This window comes from Gadus chalcogrammus, chromosome 13 (genome assembly GCF_026213295.1).
Source record: "Gadus chalcogrammus isolate NIFS_2021 chromosome 13, NIFS_Gcha_1.0, whole genome shotgun sequence".
Lineage (NCBI taxonomy): Eukaryota > Metazoa > Chordata > Actinopteri > Gadiformes > Gadidae > Gadus > Gadus chalcogrammus.
Window position 1 is genome coordinate 17,662,199 of NC_079424.1, and position 18,892 is coordinate 17,681,090.

Consider the following 18,892-nt stretch of genomic DNA (forward strand, 5'->3'; position numbering starts at 1 on the left):
AACTCATCTCCTCCTCCCCTTTTTCTCTCTCCTCTCTCCTCTTTTTTTCTCCACCTCTCCCCTCCCTCCCCTATGGCGGCTAATTTTAGTAAGGCTGGTTTCCCCTATGACATCATATCCTGTTTGTCAAGCAGGAACCTACTGCCCCCCCCCCACACACACACACACACACACACACACACACACACACACACACACACACACACACACACACACACACACACACACACACACACACACACACACACTAACACACCAAAGGTCTAGAATCTCCTCAACTAGGGGTCCATTGTGTCTGAACTCCTTGGAGAGAGAGAGAGAAAGAGAGAGAGAAAGGGAGAGAGAGAGCCTTTAGAGTAGGACAATTCACACAGAGTAGAGAGGAGCAGCAGTTGGAGAAAGAGAGGCTAGAGCAGAGACAGGTGGAGAGAGGAGAGAACAGATAAGAAGAGGATCGATGAGGAGAGGAGAGACTCAATGAGAAGAGGGTAAAGGAGGAGGGAAGAGGCCAGATGAGAAGAGGGTAGAGGAGGAGAGGAGAGACCAGATGAGAAGAGGGTAGAGGAGGAGAGGAGAGACCAGATGAGAAGAGGATAGAGGAGGGAAGGAGAGAGAAGTGACCGGAAGAGTTCAGAGGAGCGGAGAACCGAGAGGAGGTGAGAGGATAGAAGACAGGTGGAGAGAAAGGAGGAGAGGAGAGACCAGAAGAGAGGAGAGGAGAGAGCAGAAACCAGAATAGTGGAGAGGAGAGGGGAGAGAACAGAGGAGAGGAGAGGAGAAAAGGAGGAGACAGAGGAGAGAAGGATAACCCCTGTCTTCACGATGGGCTGTTGTCTATTTGTTCACCACCGGGTGAGTAGAGACTGCGTGTGTGTGTGTGTGTGTGTGTGTGTGTGTGTGTGTGTGTGTGTGTGTTTGTGTTTGCGTTTGTGTTTGCGTTTGCGTTTATGTCTGTGTCTGTCTGGGTTAGGACTAATTAGATAAGTAGTTAGTTTGTCGTTAGTGTTAAGTAGGTAGCTGGTAGTTAGTAGTTGGCCAGTAGTTGGTTAGTAGTTAGTTAGGTAGTAGTACTTAGTATTAAGTTAGTCCGATTAGGAGAGTAATACAGCAAAGTTAAGGTGAATGATTGAGATGGAAGGTGTAATCAAGCCAGGCAGACTAACAGAAAAACAACATCTTCCTGCTATTGTTAAACAGTTAACCTGAAGGAACAGCCCCTCTTTCCTCTCGCCGCCCTCCTTTTTCCACTCCTTTCCACAACCTTGCCTCTCCTCCCTCCTTCTCTTATCGCCTCCCTTCTCCTCTCTCCTTCTCTCCCCTCTCCTTTTCTCTGTTCTCCTCTCTTCTCTCTCTTAAATCCTCTCCCTCTCTCCGGTCATCTCCTCTCTGCGCCCCTCTTTCTCTCCCAGCTCCCTCTTCTTATGTCCTCCTCTCTCCCCCTCTCCTACTCTCTTCTCTTGTCTCTCCTCTCTGATCTGTTCATCTCCCCTCCTCCCCCAACCCTCCTCTTCTCTCCTCCTCTTCTCACCTCCTCTTGTCTCCTCCTCTTCTCACCTCCTCTCGTCTCCTCCTCTCCTCTTCCTCTACAAAAAACTTGCATCTGCTGAGATTCATGAAAAATATTTATTGGAAACAGAATTGACACCTATTCCTTATGACAGCTATTCCTTATGCCTCTCTCTGCTTTCCTATTCCTCTCTCCTCTCCCCCTGTCTCCGCTCTCTTCTCCTCCTGTCTCCTCTCTCCTTTTCACGTCTCCACCAAAACGATATACAAAAAACTTGCATCTGCTGAGATTCATGCAAAATATTTATTGGAAACAGAATTGACAGATGAAAGTCAGGCTTTCAGGGAGACCAAACCAACACCTTAAACCAAAGGTTCCTAAACCTAAACCACATGGAATGTGTTCCAGTTGGAGTTGGGTCTCGACCTGACCATACACAGATCAGTTGTTGGTGGTCCTTTTCCAAAGAATCCCAATTTCAGAGTTTTCAGAGTTTGAGGTTGGCACGCTAAAACCTTTTAAGTTCCAAGATGATACGGTTCAAGGCGCCCTGCCTTTTGAATTAGGAACTAGACACTCCAAAGTCGTATTAGAATACTACTCCGTTTGTCTTCTACCTGAGGAATATAAAGTATGTGATATGATTGATAGTCTTACAAATGATTTAACGTGTGTGTGTGTGTGTGTGTGTGTGTGCGTGTGTATTTATGGGTGTGTCAACAGAAGAAAAGGAAGCAGCAGAGGGAGGTGGATTCGTTGAGTCTCTGCAGTCTGGACATCAATGTAAGTTGATTCTGATTGGTTGAGCAACAGGTAACATTGGTGTAGATTCTGAGACTATTATTTGAGACACGTTTCTCTCTCTCACTCTCTCTCTCTCTCTCTCTCTCTCTCTCTCTCTCTCTCTCTCTGGCTCTGTCTCTTTTGGGGGTTAATCAAAAAGTTATTCTCAAGTAATTTATATGTATATTATATATACCTTATCAATAATTTATATGGATACGTAGACATTATATATTATTTTTGTTATATTCTGAAAATCATCCTTGTTCCTCCTCTTCCTCCACCTAAGAAGCCTACTCCTCTCTGCTGCGCCTCCTCCTCCTCCTCCTTCTCCTCCTCCTTCCCTGCTCCTGACTCCTCCTCCTCCTTCTTTCCCTGCTCCTGTCTCCTCCTCCTCCTCCTCCTTTTCCTGCTCCTGTCTCCTCCTCCTCCTCCTCCTCCTTTTCCTGCTCCTGACTCCTTCTCCTCCTCCTCCTTCTCATCTCTCCTCCTCATCTCTCCTCCTTAAACTTCTCCTTGTTCCTCCTCCTCCTCCTTCTCCTCCAGGAGCCCAGTACTAAGAGGACTAGGTCTATCTCTAAAGTCTCCTCCCTCATCAACCTCCTGCCTCCTGTTAAAACTGCTCCCCTGAAACGGATTGGTCAGACCCTGCAGGTAAGAGCCAATCATGAGGGACCAACCCTGCTAAATGTTTATACATACAAAACTGTGTCTATGTTTAGTGTTTCAAAGGATATTACTCTTTTGAGTTTGAATCATCAATGGGTATTGGATGCTATATTCAGCCTGCATGCATTGTTGTTCGTGTTCCTCTGGACCAGTCAGAGGAACTTACATAACTCTGCATACAGCGATTCAAGTGCATCATAGTGTTTGGACCCCACACCTACTACCTAGAGGCCCTTGGTTCCATTGTTCTGACTGCCGAACAATGCAGTTTGAGCCGGATTCTCGATGTGACAACACCCTGCAAGCTCCTCTGGAAATCTGTAGATCTCTTTCTCTCTCTCTCTCCCTCTCTCTCTCTCTCTCTCTCTCTCTCTCTCTCTCTCTCTCTCTCTCTCTCTCTCTCTCTCTCTCTCTCTCTCTCTCTCTCTCTCTCTCTCTCTCTCTCTCTCTCTCTCTCTGTCTAGCGCTCCATCAGTTTTCGTAATGACCGGCGTACAGAGGCCCCGCCCCCCTCTCAACCCTGGCCCCGCCCCTCTGTGACTCAGACACGGCCCTTGGCCACGGGGGCGGCGGCCTCCAGCAGTAAGAGGCGAGACAGCAAACTGTGGAGCGAGACGTTTGATACAGGACACGGGACCCCCCAGATGCTGAGCCCCCAGGACATACGCAGACAGGAGGTACACCCACACACACACACAAACACACACATACACACACTGCACACCAGAAACTCTCCCACGTACACACGCACACACAGACACATACACAAAAACACACACACTGCACACACACACACTGCCCAGACACACACAGCACACCGTACATTCACACAGGCTGTAACTTCTCTCTTTCTCTCTCCAGGCTATCTTTGAGCTGGCGCAGGGCGAGCAAGACCTCGTAGAAGATCTGCATCTGGCACGAAAGGTAAAACCAGTCTTCTACTGTTTATACTGGGAGCTGCCTAGTACAACCACAGCCATCTACTGGTTTGATGTGTTTCTAATGTGTGTGTGTCTGTCAGGCCTACCATGATCCCATGCTGAAGCTGTCCATCATGACCGAACAAGAGCTGAACCAAATCTTTGGCACCTTAAACTCACTCATACCACTGCACGAAGGTACACACATACAAACACACACATGCATAAACAGTATGACTCCTCCCCCTCACTATTACTCCATCCCCTGACTATGACTACAACCCTGTGTCTCTCAGATCTGCTGTGTCAACTCCGAGACGCCAGAAACCCTGACGGATCTACAGAGTTGGTGGGATCCATCCTCACACACTGGGTAAATAAGCTGCAGTGCTGATTGGACACACACTATATATATATATTTTATATATATATATATTTATATTTCACTTGTCACGTATCTCCAAAATGTTGAATCTCGACATGAAGAGTGCACATTCAAATCATGGATGTGAGTGGAGGATATAAGATGACGTCACACACACTGTTTCTACCTCTTGCTGCGGTTATTGTTGTCGCTTATTCAAGATCGACGCTTTTGAGTAGAGGTTAGAGAGTGAGCTTGTCTGCCTGTACAAATACGTGTACTACTACCTCACCGCAATAGGGCCCAGAAAGTTTAGAGGTTAGAGAGAGGGAACCTGTGTTTGATGTTTGACAATTACTACACAAAGATCCTTTCTGCATTTGGAAAGAGTAACTACCAACCTAATGCTGACTATATAACGCCATGGCCATGTGTGAATGGCCCTTGCACTGAGGGAATGGCACACACGGCAACTACGCCAACTCACACTCTCTCTCTCTCTCTCTGTATGTAATTGGACAATCAGTTATGCTGCACCGCAAACATCACTGCGGTGGCCCGATCCTGCAGATTTGCACTTTACAACATCCGCAGAATCCGTCCCTTCCTCACAAGGGAAGCAGCTCAGCTTCTAGTCCAATCACTGGTCATCTCCCGCCTCGACTACTGCAACTCACTCCTGGCTGGACTTCCTGCCTCTGCGATTAAACCTTTGCAGCGCATCCAGAATGCGGCAGCGCGCCTCGTGTTCAACCTACCGAAGTTCTCCCATGTGCCCCCCCTCTTCCGGGACCTCCATTGGCTCCCTGTAGTAGCTCGCATCAAATTTAAGATGATGGTACTGGCATACAAGGCAGTCGATGGAACTGCCCCTGCCTACCTCCAGGCATTGCTAAAGCCACACACCCCAGCTCGATCCCTTCGCTCAACTACCTCAGCTGGACTTCTGGTACCGCCATGGCTAAGAAGAGCTAGCAAAGGTCGATCAGCAAAGTCACAACTTTTCTCGGTTTTGGGACCTCAGTGGTGGAACGAGCTCCCTGCCGTTCTCAGGGCCGCAGAGTCGCTCACTATCTTCCGAAAAAGACTCAAGACTCACCTGTTCAGAGTCCACCTCGACTCTGCATAGCCACCCTCCCCCTTCTGGCCACCATTGTACACTGTATTGCGTTGTGTTGTATTATAGTACTTAACTGTGTAGCAACTGCAGTAGCTGCTATCATTGCTGTAACACAGGGAATTGGTTAGCCTAGCGATTGTTGTACTTGCACTTGGTTCTATGAACATCCTTTCTGTACCGACAGCGATATATTGTTGCACTTCTTATGACAAATGTACTTATTGTAAGTCGCTTTGGATAAAAGCGTCTGCTAAATGCCCTAAATGTTAATGTAAATGTATGTCTCTCGGCCCCCAGCTGCCCTGTCTGAGGCAGTACACAGGCTACTGCAGTAAACAGCTGGCCGCTAAGTCTCTGCTCGACCGGCGGAAGCAGGACCCTCGCGTGGAGGACTTCCTGCTACGGTGCCTCCAGTCGCCGTTCAGCAGGAAGTTGGACCTCTGGAACTTCCTGGACATCCCTCGCAGCCGATTGGTCAAATACCCGCTGCTGCTACGGGAGATTCAGAAGCACACGGCCAATGAGCATCCAGATAAACCGTACCTGGACCAGGCGGTGAGCTAAACCACTCACCCTCACCTGGCTGTGTGTGTGTGTGTGTGTGTGTATGTGTGTGTGTGTATATAATATGTTTGTGTGTATGTGTGTGTGTGTGTGTTTGTTTGTGTGTATGTGTAGGTCAGCATGGTCCAGGGTCTCCTGTCAGACATCAACCAGAGGACAGGGGAGGCGGAGTGTCAGTACTTTAAGGAGCGCTTGGTTTACGGGCAGAAAAGCTGGAGGGACGGGATGGTAGAATGCTCCACAACACTCTCTTGCCATGGAGAACTGAAGAACACCAGGGGGGTGGTGAGCTTTGTGAACCTCTCTTGTTCTTAATGCCAAAAATATACATGGGATGGGCAGTCCTGAGTCCTGTTGATATACACTCATATATGCATAAATATATATATTTACACCAATTATATTCTTACATATACCTCTCTCTCTCTCTCTTTCTCTCTCTCTCTCTCTCTCTAGAAACTGCATGTATTTCTGTTCCAGGATGCCCTAGTTATTACCAGGTCCTCCTCACTCAACGACCAGCCAATCAGCTATCAGCTCTGCCACCAGCCAATCCCCATCCAGCAGCTGGTGCTGGAGGACCTACAGGACGGAGAGATGAGAGTGGGCGGGTCCATACGAGGAGCTTTCAGCAACAATGAACGCAGTCAGTATTTGGTTGGATGGATTTGTTTGCTTGGTTGGCTGTTTGGTTGGAGTGGTTTGGTTTTTTGTTGTAGTGGTTTTTTTTGTTTGGTTGGAGTAGTTTGGAGTCACCCGAGACGAATCATCATATCATCCAACCTAATACAGTACATTCAATGACCTATCACCTCTTCTCGTCCTCTCTTCTCTCCTCTCCATCTCCTCTTCTGTCTCCTCCTCTCCTCTGTAGGTAAGAACTTCTTACGTCTTTCGTCCCCTAGAGGACAGCAAAGTCACTGTCTCCAGGCCAGCGATGCCTTCAACAAGCAGCAGTGGATCAACTGCATCCGCCTGGCCAAGGAGGCAGCCGTCTTAGATGGGGAGCCTCTGGAGGCGGGGCCATCAGCCAAGGCAGGGGCGGAGCCTATTGAAGATATTAAAGCAGCGGCGGAGCTGGAAGGAGTGGATTATGGTTCCAGAGAGGAGAAGCAGGAAGAGGAAGAGGAAGAGGAAGAGGAAGAGGAAGAGGAGGAGAGTTGTGAAGAGAGGGAGAGGCGTGTGGGGGCAGGGATCTCCTCCTCCTCCCACAGTGAAGAGGAGGTGATGGAAGAGGACCACGCCCCTCTCCAAGAGGAGGCGGGGCAAGCATCCGACTACCCTGAAAAACATGCCCCACAGCTAATCGGAAGAGGACTTTCTTGCGATGACATTGCAGGGTAGGAGATGGGTTAAAGGATAACTAAACCAGAGATATATGCATAGACACCACATTGGCCTTTCGATTGTACGTCAACGTCGCCACCATATTGGAGAGGCCAAGACTGGTCTGTTAACAGGTTCAAGTAAACGGGGTACCTGTGGCTTTTCTGAATTAACTGCACTAAAAGATTAACATTGATCGACCAATTTCAATTAGTCCTTTTTATATTCATATTTAATCATAAATAATATATATATATATTATATTCGAAAATCTGTTGAGAAATGTAAACAGAAAAGTAAATAAGAATGTTTCACAGCGACTGGTTGAAGCAGTCAATAGAGTGTTTATGAACATATGCCTATGAACCGAGCCCCCTGGCACCCCGTTAGTGCTAATTCTCGGGCGGCAAGGCTGCTGGCTCCCATGTAAACGCCCCGTCAGTTCAGTTTAAATAATCGGAGGACAAGTGTGTTGCATCAACGCTTAATCAGCAGGTAACCGGGTAAACATATACCAATCATAGATCATTCCTGCAATACCATGTGTTTAACCTATAGATGGGGTCGGGATTAACCTCTATAAACCAATGTACATATGGTGTTTGTTGTCCTGAACTATACAAGCCATGTGACTGAAAATAACGGGACTCAAGGTCGGAGCAGAGCAGCTGATCACAAACTTCACTGGCTAAACATTGCAAAAAATGACAGATTATATGTTCAAGATTACAGTATTCCTACTGATTTAGATTAAGATTGTCAACTAGAAACGTGCAACCATATTATAATGAAAGTGTTCTAAAATAGAAATCCACAATGACATATTTTTGAGGAGTACGTAATACAAAACTGCCATTTTACGAATTTCAAATTAATGAATAAACAAAAACAGCCTTAATTTGCATACATACAATTAGTCTACATCATATTTTTGACATAACAAGTACCATTGGACTGTCCAAAGGTGTAATAACAACTGCTGACTACTCTGCTGTAAAATTAGTCTCAAAACTTTACATCGTTACCACAATTTACTGGTGCATTTTAGCACCCCAATTAACATCTGGCTTGGATGAAAGGTTGATATACAAGCAACATTCAAAGTGCCCTATCCTGATTAAATCAAGATCAACATGTCTTCAACTGAACTGTGTTTGAGAATAGAATAATGTAAAATACTGATGCCTTCCTACCTGTGTTCAATCAGTCATTGAAATCCAACTTGTATCTGAAACAACACTGTGCTTATTAAATTCTGAATGCTGTTTTCTGATGGAGGCATGCTACAGTTAATCAGCATACCTACCTTTAGTTTACCTTACCCTGATGCTAGCAATATTAACCCAGCCGTTTGGTTTAGTTGTAACCTGATGCTAGCAGTAGGCTATATTAGCCCCACAATTCATCTAGCCAACCCTGATGCTAGCAGTTGTCTGCTTATTAGCTGGGCAGCAATTGTGTGAAAATATGTGTAGACATAATAAAATCAAAAAATTGTGATTCAACTTTTAAATGTTTTTTATTTGACTTTGTATCAATATTCCGTTATTTTTTTCTTGAGTTTATTGTTTTTGAGTGCCTCGAAAAATGCTCTTTAATTAAAGTAATACTACAATACATTTATTGAGCTCACACTTTCCATTTTTTTTTCTTTCATTGGCGGAAATGCTGTCTGAACAGAGTCTTCAGTCTACGACGGAAGATGTGTAGGGCTTCCGCTGTGTGGAGTTCGTCCATTGTGGAGCCAGAAGAGCAACAATCCAGATGTTGTTTTGCGGCAGCTGCCAGTGGGGTTGAGGGTAGGCTATTGTCAAGTAAGGTTGATTCATTGGTGTCCTTAAAGGGCAACTTCACCCATTTCACATAAGCTTTGTATTTTTAGAACCCCCCGCATATTTTTGAATGGTCTAGCATCATTCCCTTATTTTCTGGAGACTGGAGAGATCCGTATCGATTTCCAACACTTCCTGTTTTTTATGACGCAATATGACGATTTTTGCGTACAAGAAAACAGGAAGTGTAAGAGGAGATGATTCTCGTAAGACTACAACCACTAGTCCCACCCCCCTCTAGGGGGTGGGACCCACTGACGCTACAGACCTATTAGAGCAGTGCCAGTGGGTGGGACTTCACCAGCAGAAACTAACATCCACAGCGTCTGAAGCTAAGATAACAGAGGCTGTTGCTAAAACTGAAGTACATTGGCGGAGGGTACTGGATCTGACATAGAAGATGGCTCCATGCAAAAGTTCACCATTTCGAAAGAAACACAAACGAGGACTACCGTATTTTCCGTACTATAAAGCACACCGGATTATAAGGCGCACCTTTAATGAATGGCCTATTTTAGAACTGTTTTCATATATAGGGCGCACCGGATTATTAGGCGCATAGAATAGAAGATACTGCAGTCAAACGTTTGACTGGGGTTGCGTTATGCATCGACAAGACCGAGCTGTGCTAAAGAGAATGTCAACAAAACAGTCAGATAAAGTCAAACTGTATTAAGCGTTCTGACAACTCCGGTCACTCCCATGGTAACGATGTTCAAACGTTAATGTGCATATTAACAATATCTGATCAATATCTCTTAACAGTAAGCTCACCTTTTTCAGTTCATTCCCCGTCTACGAATCCCTCGAATTCTTGTGTGTGCGAATTGAACAGTTGGGCGAGTACGGCATCCAACATGCCCGGATTCCTCTCGTCATTATCCGAGTCAGTGTCGCTGCTGTTGCCTGGCAGTTCAGTGATTATTCCTGCCTTCGTGAAAGCTTGGACCACAGTGGAGACTGTTATATCAGCCCAGGCATCCACGATCCATTGGCAGATATCTCCCCGTCTTGGTGACGTGTGTTCGCCTTCTTGGCCCCGTCCACACGAAGCCGATTTTTTGGGTGAAGCCGCATAAAAAAACGCTTTTGGTGGACACGGCCTACGGCCACACCAAACGCGTGTAACGTGCCTAACTTGTCGCTTGATCATTGTGTGTCACAAAAATGGTTCAACGCGCCTGTGGCTGCGCTGGATTTAGGAGTCAGAGGTAGGAAACCCAAACGCCGCCATGTTTGGGTGCATGATAGAGTTTAGATCGGGTTAGATTAAATAATCTCGGATATAAATAACAATAATATAGTCCGCCAAGACGTTGAGGTTGCTTAGCGACCAGAGACGCTGTCCATGCAAGTGAATGGAGCGTTCCCTCTTCGTCATAACTATCAAACCAAACATCCTTCAAATTCAACGAGCGAACATTATGAAATTAAAATGCACATTTCTCGCTAAAAATGTTTACATAAACGCATTTAATGGCGTAAATATGTTACTATTTCCACCCAGAATAAGGAAAGATGTCGGCCGTATGCTTCTGTGCAAGCGTCACTACTCTAGTGACGTCGGTTCAAGCTCCACGCTGATTTGTTCCATTAGTAGATGGAACAAGGAGGTGTCCGATAGGCGGAGATGATCAGCGGGAGTGGCCGCCAGCGAAGCTGTGCATGGTGGGAGTTGTTGTCTTCAATCCACAAGCGCCAAAAAGTCACTTTCTGCCTTTTCTCGGTCAAGACGGCACCAAATTAGAATTTTATTTTATTATTCGACTACATATAGGACCCAATTTCAATACATATTCATGTCTGCACCGGTGAAATGCTCCTTTAAGACAGTGTTAAGTGAGTTCATTCATTAATGAATGATGAGACAAAGAAGATGTTGATTCATCTGTGTATTTAAGACATAAGTACCAAGGGTTTTTTACATGTAATAAATAAGCACTTACTGCATATTTTTGCTTCAATCTGTTAAAAATATAGCACTTATTACTTTCAAGTTTTTAGCAAATGCACAGACCAATGTATGAAATGGTATGCTTAACCAATGGAGGGTGTTAAGCATACTAAAATAAAATTGACTTCTTCATATCCGAGTATTTTCAGGGATCGAGTCAAATCTAAATTAGACTAAAGTTGACTTTTTCGTATCCCAGTATAACAGGTATCGAGTCAAATCTAAACTAAACTAAGATTGACTTCTTCGTGTCAGAGTATAACAGGGATCAATTCAAATCTAAACTAAACCAAGATTGACTTCTTCGTATCCGAGTATAACAGGGATCGAGTTAAATCTAAACTAAACTAAGGTTGACTTCTTCGTATCCGAGTAGGCCTATAACAGGGATTTAGTCAAAACTAAGAGGCTATGGCAGAGTTCCTAAGATGAAATGCTATTGCTAAGTTCCCCGGACACTTTTCGGTGTACAGTTCCAAGAGCAGAAAGGCAGAAAGGGGATCACACGGCCCTACCCTAAGAAGATGGCCAGCTAACTAACCCAACCCCTCTCTGTCTCTACCACCCTCTGAATCACTCTCTTCTTACGCAGAGTCCCGCTTTTGTCTACGCCCTAAAGAGGCGGGGGCCCGATGTCATCTAGCAGTCTGAGTTTCCATACATCCTTCACCAAATGTTTCTTTGTTATACATCTCTGGGTACTTTTGTACTTTTTCGCCCGCAGGGCGGCACATGATTCTTGAGCTGATGCAACAGCCATCACAGGTTTACAATGTGTTTGTGTTCTCCTAAGGAGCACATTTGAGTGTCGTGTCACATGGTGCTATAGTCAACGCATGGTAGTCATATCAGGGGACCTACAGAAACACACATTCTTTGTATTCCAGTGGCCTTCTCATGCAGTCCATGTCTCCTCCGTCTATGTGCTTTGACACAGACACATTTTGAGTGCTTCGAAATTTCTACATAATAAGATATATAAGGTAAAATACCCAAGATTTATATAAGATATATAAGGCACATACATTTCTACATAATAAGATATAGAAGGTATATGTATATATGATACCCAAGATTTATATAAGATATATATATACATGTAAGGTAACCTTTGTTGACAGCATTGGTTTTGTGTCCTTTCATGATTGATTCTGGAGCGGCTAGGTGCAGGCAGCAATACAATGCGTCCTTTCAGGACACACGTCAATGGAATGGTATATTTAGCAACGCATTCAGCGCATTTTTAAGACATAAACACTTTTTGAATATGTTGTACTACGCAATGTACCCTAACAGAATAAACCTATGGAAACATGTGTAAAACATGGTAGCACATGTATGGAGTGATATGTGAATGTTTGGTCCACCGTAGTGCCATACCTGTGATGTCATATTCAAGTGTCAGGAAATAAACCGGCAGTTCTTTGCGTGCAACCTACAAGGTAGTCACGTTTACTGCCTCCACACATGACATTGTACAGTTCAGCTAGAGTGTACGGCTCAGCTGGAGTTGAAGGTGAGGGCAGTTTGTCTGTGCATGTCTCTGGTCAAACCAAAACAAATAACAGTGACAGCGGACGCTATCTCGCTTCTTAGATCCTACGTCATATCCCGCCCCTTGCAAGCAAACCCCCCTAAACTACCCAGAGATTTTACTGATGTCTGAACGACACTGATGTCCGCATATAAAGCATCAAGTTTGAATTACCCCCAGGGTCGAATCTCCTGATGCAAAAATGCTGAAAAAATGTGGAGGACATGTCTGAAAACGGCTATTGTTTCCGCAAAAGTTTTTCTTAGGACTATGTTGTTCGGGGACCATCATAAATGCGACACATACTAAGAGGCCAGATATGTCCTTGGCGACTAGGGAGGCGTCCAGCTCATACAGGAAGCCATTCATCATGTGTCAATTCTAGAGATACAAGCGGTCAAGATGTTCGAGAGACCCAGCCGCTAAAGGCCACAAAAACAAGTGTAATTCCAACACATAGCAACTAGAGGTCAGGACCAAGCCACAAACCAAGTTGCAATGCCAACACATAGCCGCGAGGGATCAGCATAGAGTACACATACGGGCACCCAGGAGGCGGGAGTTCAGCGCCATGCTTAGCCAATCAGAGCACATAACTGAGTCCATGCCTGCCCAGTATTAAAGATGAACTGAACTGAAATAATCAACATCGATAACGTGTTAGTTTTGACCATTTGAAAAAAAATTGCACAAAAAAAATATTTTAAAAATCAATATACTGCTTTTTTTAGCAACAGAAGAAATTGCGCCTTTTAGTATTAGAGCGTCGATGACGTCACTGGCATGGTAGGACTAGGTCGTTGCTGCAGACACGCGAACGTATTCTACACACCACGGCGGATAGAAGTGATTTTAATATGGCTGGTTACATGCCTGTAGTGTCCGACTGCCACCCGGTGGAGAGGGATCAACTTCAGGCTCCAGTGCGTGCGGCGAGAGAGAGGTTTTGGAAGTAGTGGCCATGCTCTCTCTAAGGGACGTCGGAGCAGAGACACTGGAGCGCCCCATAAATAGGAACCAAGTAACAAGGCGAAAACTATCATTCCCCCTCCGATATCCTTTGATGCGTTTCAGAAATGTCTCCGTAAAGACGGACTCATTGCGGTAACGCAAAGAGCTGTACAAACGCTGTAGTACCTACATATTCAAGGCGCTGGTTCTCCACAAAAATACGAGCACATCAAGCGCATCAAGCCTGCGTGCATCCAGCCTGTGCGCTGTATAAAAACATTCAAGTCGAGGAGGAGATAGTAGTTGTTTAATCTTTTAGATTGATTAGTAATACTTTTTAATGTAGGCCTACAGTTAGTAATTAAATTGACCAAGGGGCTGTATTTAAAGCTACAAAAATAATACAAAAAATTAACTGTAACTTTCAACGCAACTCTACGTCGCTCGCTTCAGGCGTCCACACGAATCATAACACGAAACCGCATAGGTCCGGTTTTATTTGAAACCACCCTGGGACCATGGACCTATTAAAGAACATGGTTTATTATCTGCCTAATAACATGGTTATTAAAGACATGGTTTCACAAAAAAATCGGCTCCGTGTGGACGGGACCTGAAAGACATTTTAGATGCATGGGCGGAGTTTCTGGGGGGTCAGGGGGGGCCCCCTAATCGTGTGACATAGTGACGTTGACTACTGTTTCCGTCCGCTACTTGGTTTCCCGCTCTCATTATCAATCTCGCTAGCCAGTATGTAATAGCATAACAATTACAGTTGTAGCCTGATGTAAGTATTGCAAACTGCAAATGGATATTCAACGTTTTTTTAAAACGTCCCATGACCTCGGCCAACACTCGGCAAGAAGTCGAACCAGAGCCAGTAATTCTACCAACAAATGCTGATGACCTGGAAACACCTGGAACCAGCTTGGCAAACCCAGCTAGTGCTAGCTCACCATCGGATCTTGCTGGGCTGTCGTCAGGGTCAGTTAGCTTGCCTAGCAGCACTAGCTCACAGCAACTACCAAATGATCTTGGCGACAAGCAAGCAAGTACTGTTGGCTTGAATACTCGGTTTTAAAGGATGCTGTCTTCTGTTTCGCCTGCCACCACTTCCAGACTGACAGCAGTGTGGAGGAATCGTTCCGAAAGGGCGTAAGTGACTGGAAAAAACTAAGCAGTAAACTGGAAAAACATGCAAATTCACTGGCCCATCAGAACTGTATGGTTAAATGGGACAACTTCAAACAGAGCACATCTGGAGGTGGATCGATAGCTGCCAAATTGTCGGAGAGCCACAACGCTACTGTTGAGAAGAACAGATCTTATCTTTTTAAAGTTGTGGATATCGTGAGATTGCTGTCTGCACTTGGATTGCCTTTCCGTGGACACAGGGAGGCTATCGATTCAGAGTCTCGTGGGAATTATCTTGAGGTTTGCAAATTTTTCTCGAAATATGATCCCGACTTTCAAAGTATGCAGTCTAATTATTTCAATGCTACAAGTCCAGATTTTCAGAACGAAATAATTGAGATATGCGCAAATTTGGTTCGTGCGGAAATTGCAGAGAAAGTGCAGGACACTGGGTTTTTTGCTGTAATCGCAGATGAGGTCAGGTCATACCACACTGAGCAGCTGTCAGTCTGTTTAAGATATACAGAGCAGCTTGAAATCAAGGAGCGTTTTTTGTGTTTTATTGATTGTTCAGCATCTCGAAATGCAGCTGGGATCGTGGACGCCATAAACACTGGATTGGAGATCTGCGGACTGAAAAACATCCCAATTGTTGCCCAGAGCTACGATGGCGCCTCTGTAATGTCCGGCCAAGTGTCTGGAGTGCAGCAGTGCATTAAAGAGACGCATCCATACACTGTATGGATACACGCAGTATACATACACTGCTTGGCTCACAGACTGAATCTCGTGCTTGTGGACTGCTGCACGGTGAACCGCAGTGTCAAAACATTACTGAATGTCATCGGCAAACTGTACTCAGTATTTGCAGAGCCGACATACCACCATCGCTTTATTGAAGTCCAGAAATCGCTGGATATGAAGCTAACCGAAATTGCACAGCCCAGCGAGACGCGCTGGGCATGCAAGTGGCGTTCTCTGCATGCCGTTAAAACACACTACTCTGCAATTACACAGTGCCTGAGAGAAATGAGTGATGAGGGAGGCAAGTGGTCAGTGGTCATTCATTACATGTCTCATTGTACTTGAAGACATACTGCGTGTGATTCATGTCACACACAAAGCCCTTCAGTCCTCCAGTCTCGCACTTTCCGAAGCGGCTATGCTTACCGACAACCTGAAAGCGCACTTTGTGCCACAGAGACAGACTGACAAATGGAATGATGTATGGGGATCAGTGAAACAGTTCTGCCGAGACAACAACGTCTCCGTACCCGAGGATGCGAACATTCAGAGTCAGACACCTGCTGGTCCTGGACCACTACCGAAAAGAAAACGGGCCACACAACCCCCCACCTCCCTCGACAATTTCCTGATAACAACGACTTTGGGCCACAGAGAAGAAAATGATGTAAATACTGTACAAATGACTCTACCCGTTGGATCTGCCACTTCCGAGAGGAGTTTCTCTGCAATGAGAAGGATTCGCAACTGGCTACGCTTAACAACAGGAGCTGCACGGTTTTCATCCCTTGCTGTGCTTCACATCGAGAGCGACATCACTGCCAGGCTGTCACTTGAGACGGTTGTGGACGTTTACGCAGGACGCAAAAAAAGACGCTTACTTCTGCACTAGGTAAGACTATTTTCTTTAAATGAATACTCCTAGCAACCACGTTGTAATGTAACAACTGGTGTTGAACCTCATCTAAACTTGTGCCATCATGCGAAATGCGCTTTGTGTGTGTGTGTGTGTGTGTGTGTGTGTTTGTGTGTGTGTGTGCGTGCGAACATGAGTGAGAACATGTTCGTGTGAAAAAAATTGTTTTGCCCCCCCTGATGCAAAAGTGAAACTCCGCCTATGGTTAGATGCACTTTGGGAGATACACCCGCGGATGAGCATAGATGCGAGGGCGGATTCATGAATTGTGACTGTTGGGATTCCTCTTCATCAACGCCATCAAGTCGTCTGTGCTAACTGACATGACCTATCCCAGCCTGGCCATGTACACACCCCAGGTGAGTGCCGCTATGCGTGGAAGACCTGAGTCAGAATATGGCAGGAGGCCATATTCTGGCTGAAGTGGGCCAATACATTTCAATTAACTGTTTCTTTATTAACTCCGAAAAGCTATTGAAATTTAGTCATTTTCATGCATGAATAGCACCTGTTTTTGTAGTAGGTTGTGCCCAGGACAGAAATTTGCACGTATTTTTCCTCCTTCCTATCACTAACAAAAGCATGTCTTATACCTATCTTTCATAGGGCAGATTACTCTTATATATTAATCAAACATATTTTATAAAGCCCTTTTTATATCAGTAGTTGTCACAAGGGGCTTTCTTTAAAGAAAAAATAAGAAAGATTTGTTCTGCTCAAATGCTTTCTGGCCCCACTTAGTCGTTCCATAAAGGACAACTTGATGAGTCCTGTCCACCATATAAGCATTATCATTTGATATGGGGTTGACAGTTATGTCTTTTGTTTACTTACATTAGGTCAATAAAATAGTGTCAGCACTTAAATCTTTTGAATTTCTCCCCCGGGGGATTAATAAAGTGTTAAAGTCTAAATGTTAGACTAAATAAATGATATTTTGATATTTTCTGTACTGGTTATTAAGTATATTTTGTGTGTTGCCTGAACATTATGCATATTTTTTGTGTTTTTCTGTCTGTTTGGTTTAATGTAGGTCAATAAAGAATATATAAAATCGTTGTCTCATCAAAACGACACTACTGCAGCTCAAGAGCATAAATGTGCGTACAGCAGATCTGTGACCAAGTCTACCACCTGGAGCACCACCACCAAGATGGAGGGCACCGTCAACATGTCTGTTCATGCAGGGATCCCGAAACTGGTGGGGGGGTCTGGTGGATTTAGCTTGACCACGGGAGCAGTGCTGTTGTCCACAATGAACTCCTCAGAGACCATAACCGAATCAGATGAGGTCAATGTGACGGTCCCGGCACGAAAGACCGTGAGCGTTGATTTGACAGTGGGACGAGCAGACATCAACCTCCCCTACTCAGCCACAGTTAAAATCACATGCATGAATGGTTGCGAGCTGGTCTTCCCATCCACTGGCAACTACAGTGGTGTGGCTTACACTGCAGTGCATTTAAAAACCACTGAGTCTGATTGTGTTATGAATGTCGATGGGGATGGACACGGCAATTCGAATATTCGATTATTCGAAACGGTGTGGGTAGTTGACTTTGAGATTTTTTTTAATTTTTGCCTTAAGTTCATTCAATATATTCATTAGCTATATTAATAACATATTGGTCATTAATCGTGTATACTAATGCCATTCAATACTTGGAATACTTTGGCTATACCGGCAACCTCCGTTCCAGCGGAGTCTTTTCCACGGCGGGCTTGATTGTAAATCGCCTCCGCACCCGCCTATCCCAAGAATGAGTGATGCAGTAGGTGGGCTTATGTGTTATGTTAACTGGAAATGTTTTGATGACATACTGTATTTCCGTCTTACACTAAATATATTTTTGTTGATGAGGCAGGCCCATGCGCTGCAAGTGGAGTTCTGTTGATGTCCAAGCCCACCAGTACTTGTACTTTTTGCTGCTGTGCTTCAGTTACTTGAATCTATTCAGTTTGTGCCTTAAATTTACTCTAATCTTATTTCAGTTTGTGCCTTCATTCATATTCTTGTCAAAAATGATGGTTTAGTTTGATTCAGCATACTGATTTCGAGCAGTGTTTTTCCTTCTGAAATGCTCAATTGAACAAATTGGATTTGATTTCCTTATTTATTTAACTAATAGAGATGGAAAACGAATGCCTTTGTTTAGTGAAGGCCAGATCACGGAAGAACTTCAGACTTCATTATGAGTGCGCTACACATTTTTTGTTTTTTTCCATAGTTCGGTTAACCGGTTACTCAAAAAAGAAATTGCAGAATATTGAGATGCCTTCAAATGCATCTCAAGCACGCACATACACATGCACACTACGCACCGCACGTCAAGACAAATACACGACACACGTTATGTTTTTAAACATAACGGCTACGCCATCGACAAACGCGCAGGTAAGAACACAGACGCACACACCGCATCGACACTCGCCCTTAAACATAACGGCTCCACCATCAACACATGCGCAGGTAGGAACACACACGCACGCGCACACACCGCAGCAACACTCACCCAGGTAAGACGTAATGTTTTTAAACAACGGCTCCGCCATCGACACACATGCCCAGGTAAG

General features: G+C 44.9%; 2 protein-coding genes across 3 annotated transcripts; both read left to right on the top strand.

Moving 5' to 3' along the window:
• Positions 1–317: 317 nt before the first annotated feature.
• Positions 318–12,519, top strand: arhgef3 (Rho guanine nucleotide exchange factor (GEF) 3). Of its 2 annotated transcripts, XM_056606187.1 has the most exons (12): positions 318–852; positions 2,231–2,290; positions 2,837–2,944; positions 3,424–3,636; positions 3,821–3,883; positions 3,981–4,077; positions 4,176–4,252; positions 5,661–5,918; positions 6,042–6,212; positions 6,384–6,573; positions 6,802–7,267; positions 8,934–12,519. In XM_056606187.1, exons 1-12 carry the CDS (start codon positions 823–825, stop codon positions 9,118–9,120), a joined length of 1,920 nt encoding a protein of 639 aa, XP_056462162.1. In that variant the 5' UTR covers positions 318–822; the 3' UTR covers positions 9,121–12,519. The 2 variants fall into 2 exon arrangements, with proteins under 2 accessions (XP_056462162.1, XP_056462163.1); XM_056606188.1 differs by lacking the exon at positions 8,934–12,519 and having other exon boundaries at positions 320–852; positions 6,802–8,905.
• A 4,077-nt stretch (positions 12,520–16,596) lies between these two features.
• On the top strand, positions 16,597–18,082 carry LOC130402407 (aerolysin-like protein; the record flags this gene model as incomplete). The annotated part of the gene is made up of 3 exons (XM_056606559.1): positions 16,597–16,677; positions 17,352–17,832; positions 18,078–18,082. Coding segments are annotated over 3 exons (567 nt in total), but the record flags the coding sequence as incomplete, so codon positions are not given.
• Between the last annotated feature and the right edge of the window lie 810 nt (positions 18,083–18,892).

Excerpts from the sequence above, each read along its gene's own strand:
- arhgef3 (XM_056606187.1), top strand. The coding sequence starts at position 823 with ATGGGCTGTTGTCTATTTGTTCACCACCGG. Across the intron at positions 5,919-6,041 it reads AACCGTACCTGGACCAGGCG|GTCAGCATGGTCCAGGGTCT; the intron begins GTGAGCTAAACC and ends GTGTATGTGTAG. Across the intron at positions 7,268-8,933 it reads TCTTGCGATGACATTGCAGG|AGTCTTCAGTCTACGACGGA; the intron begins GTAGGAGATGGG and ends CTGTCTGAACAG.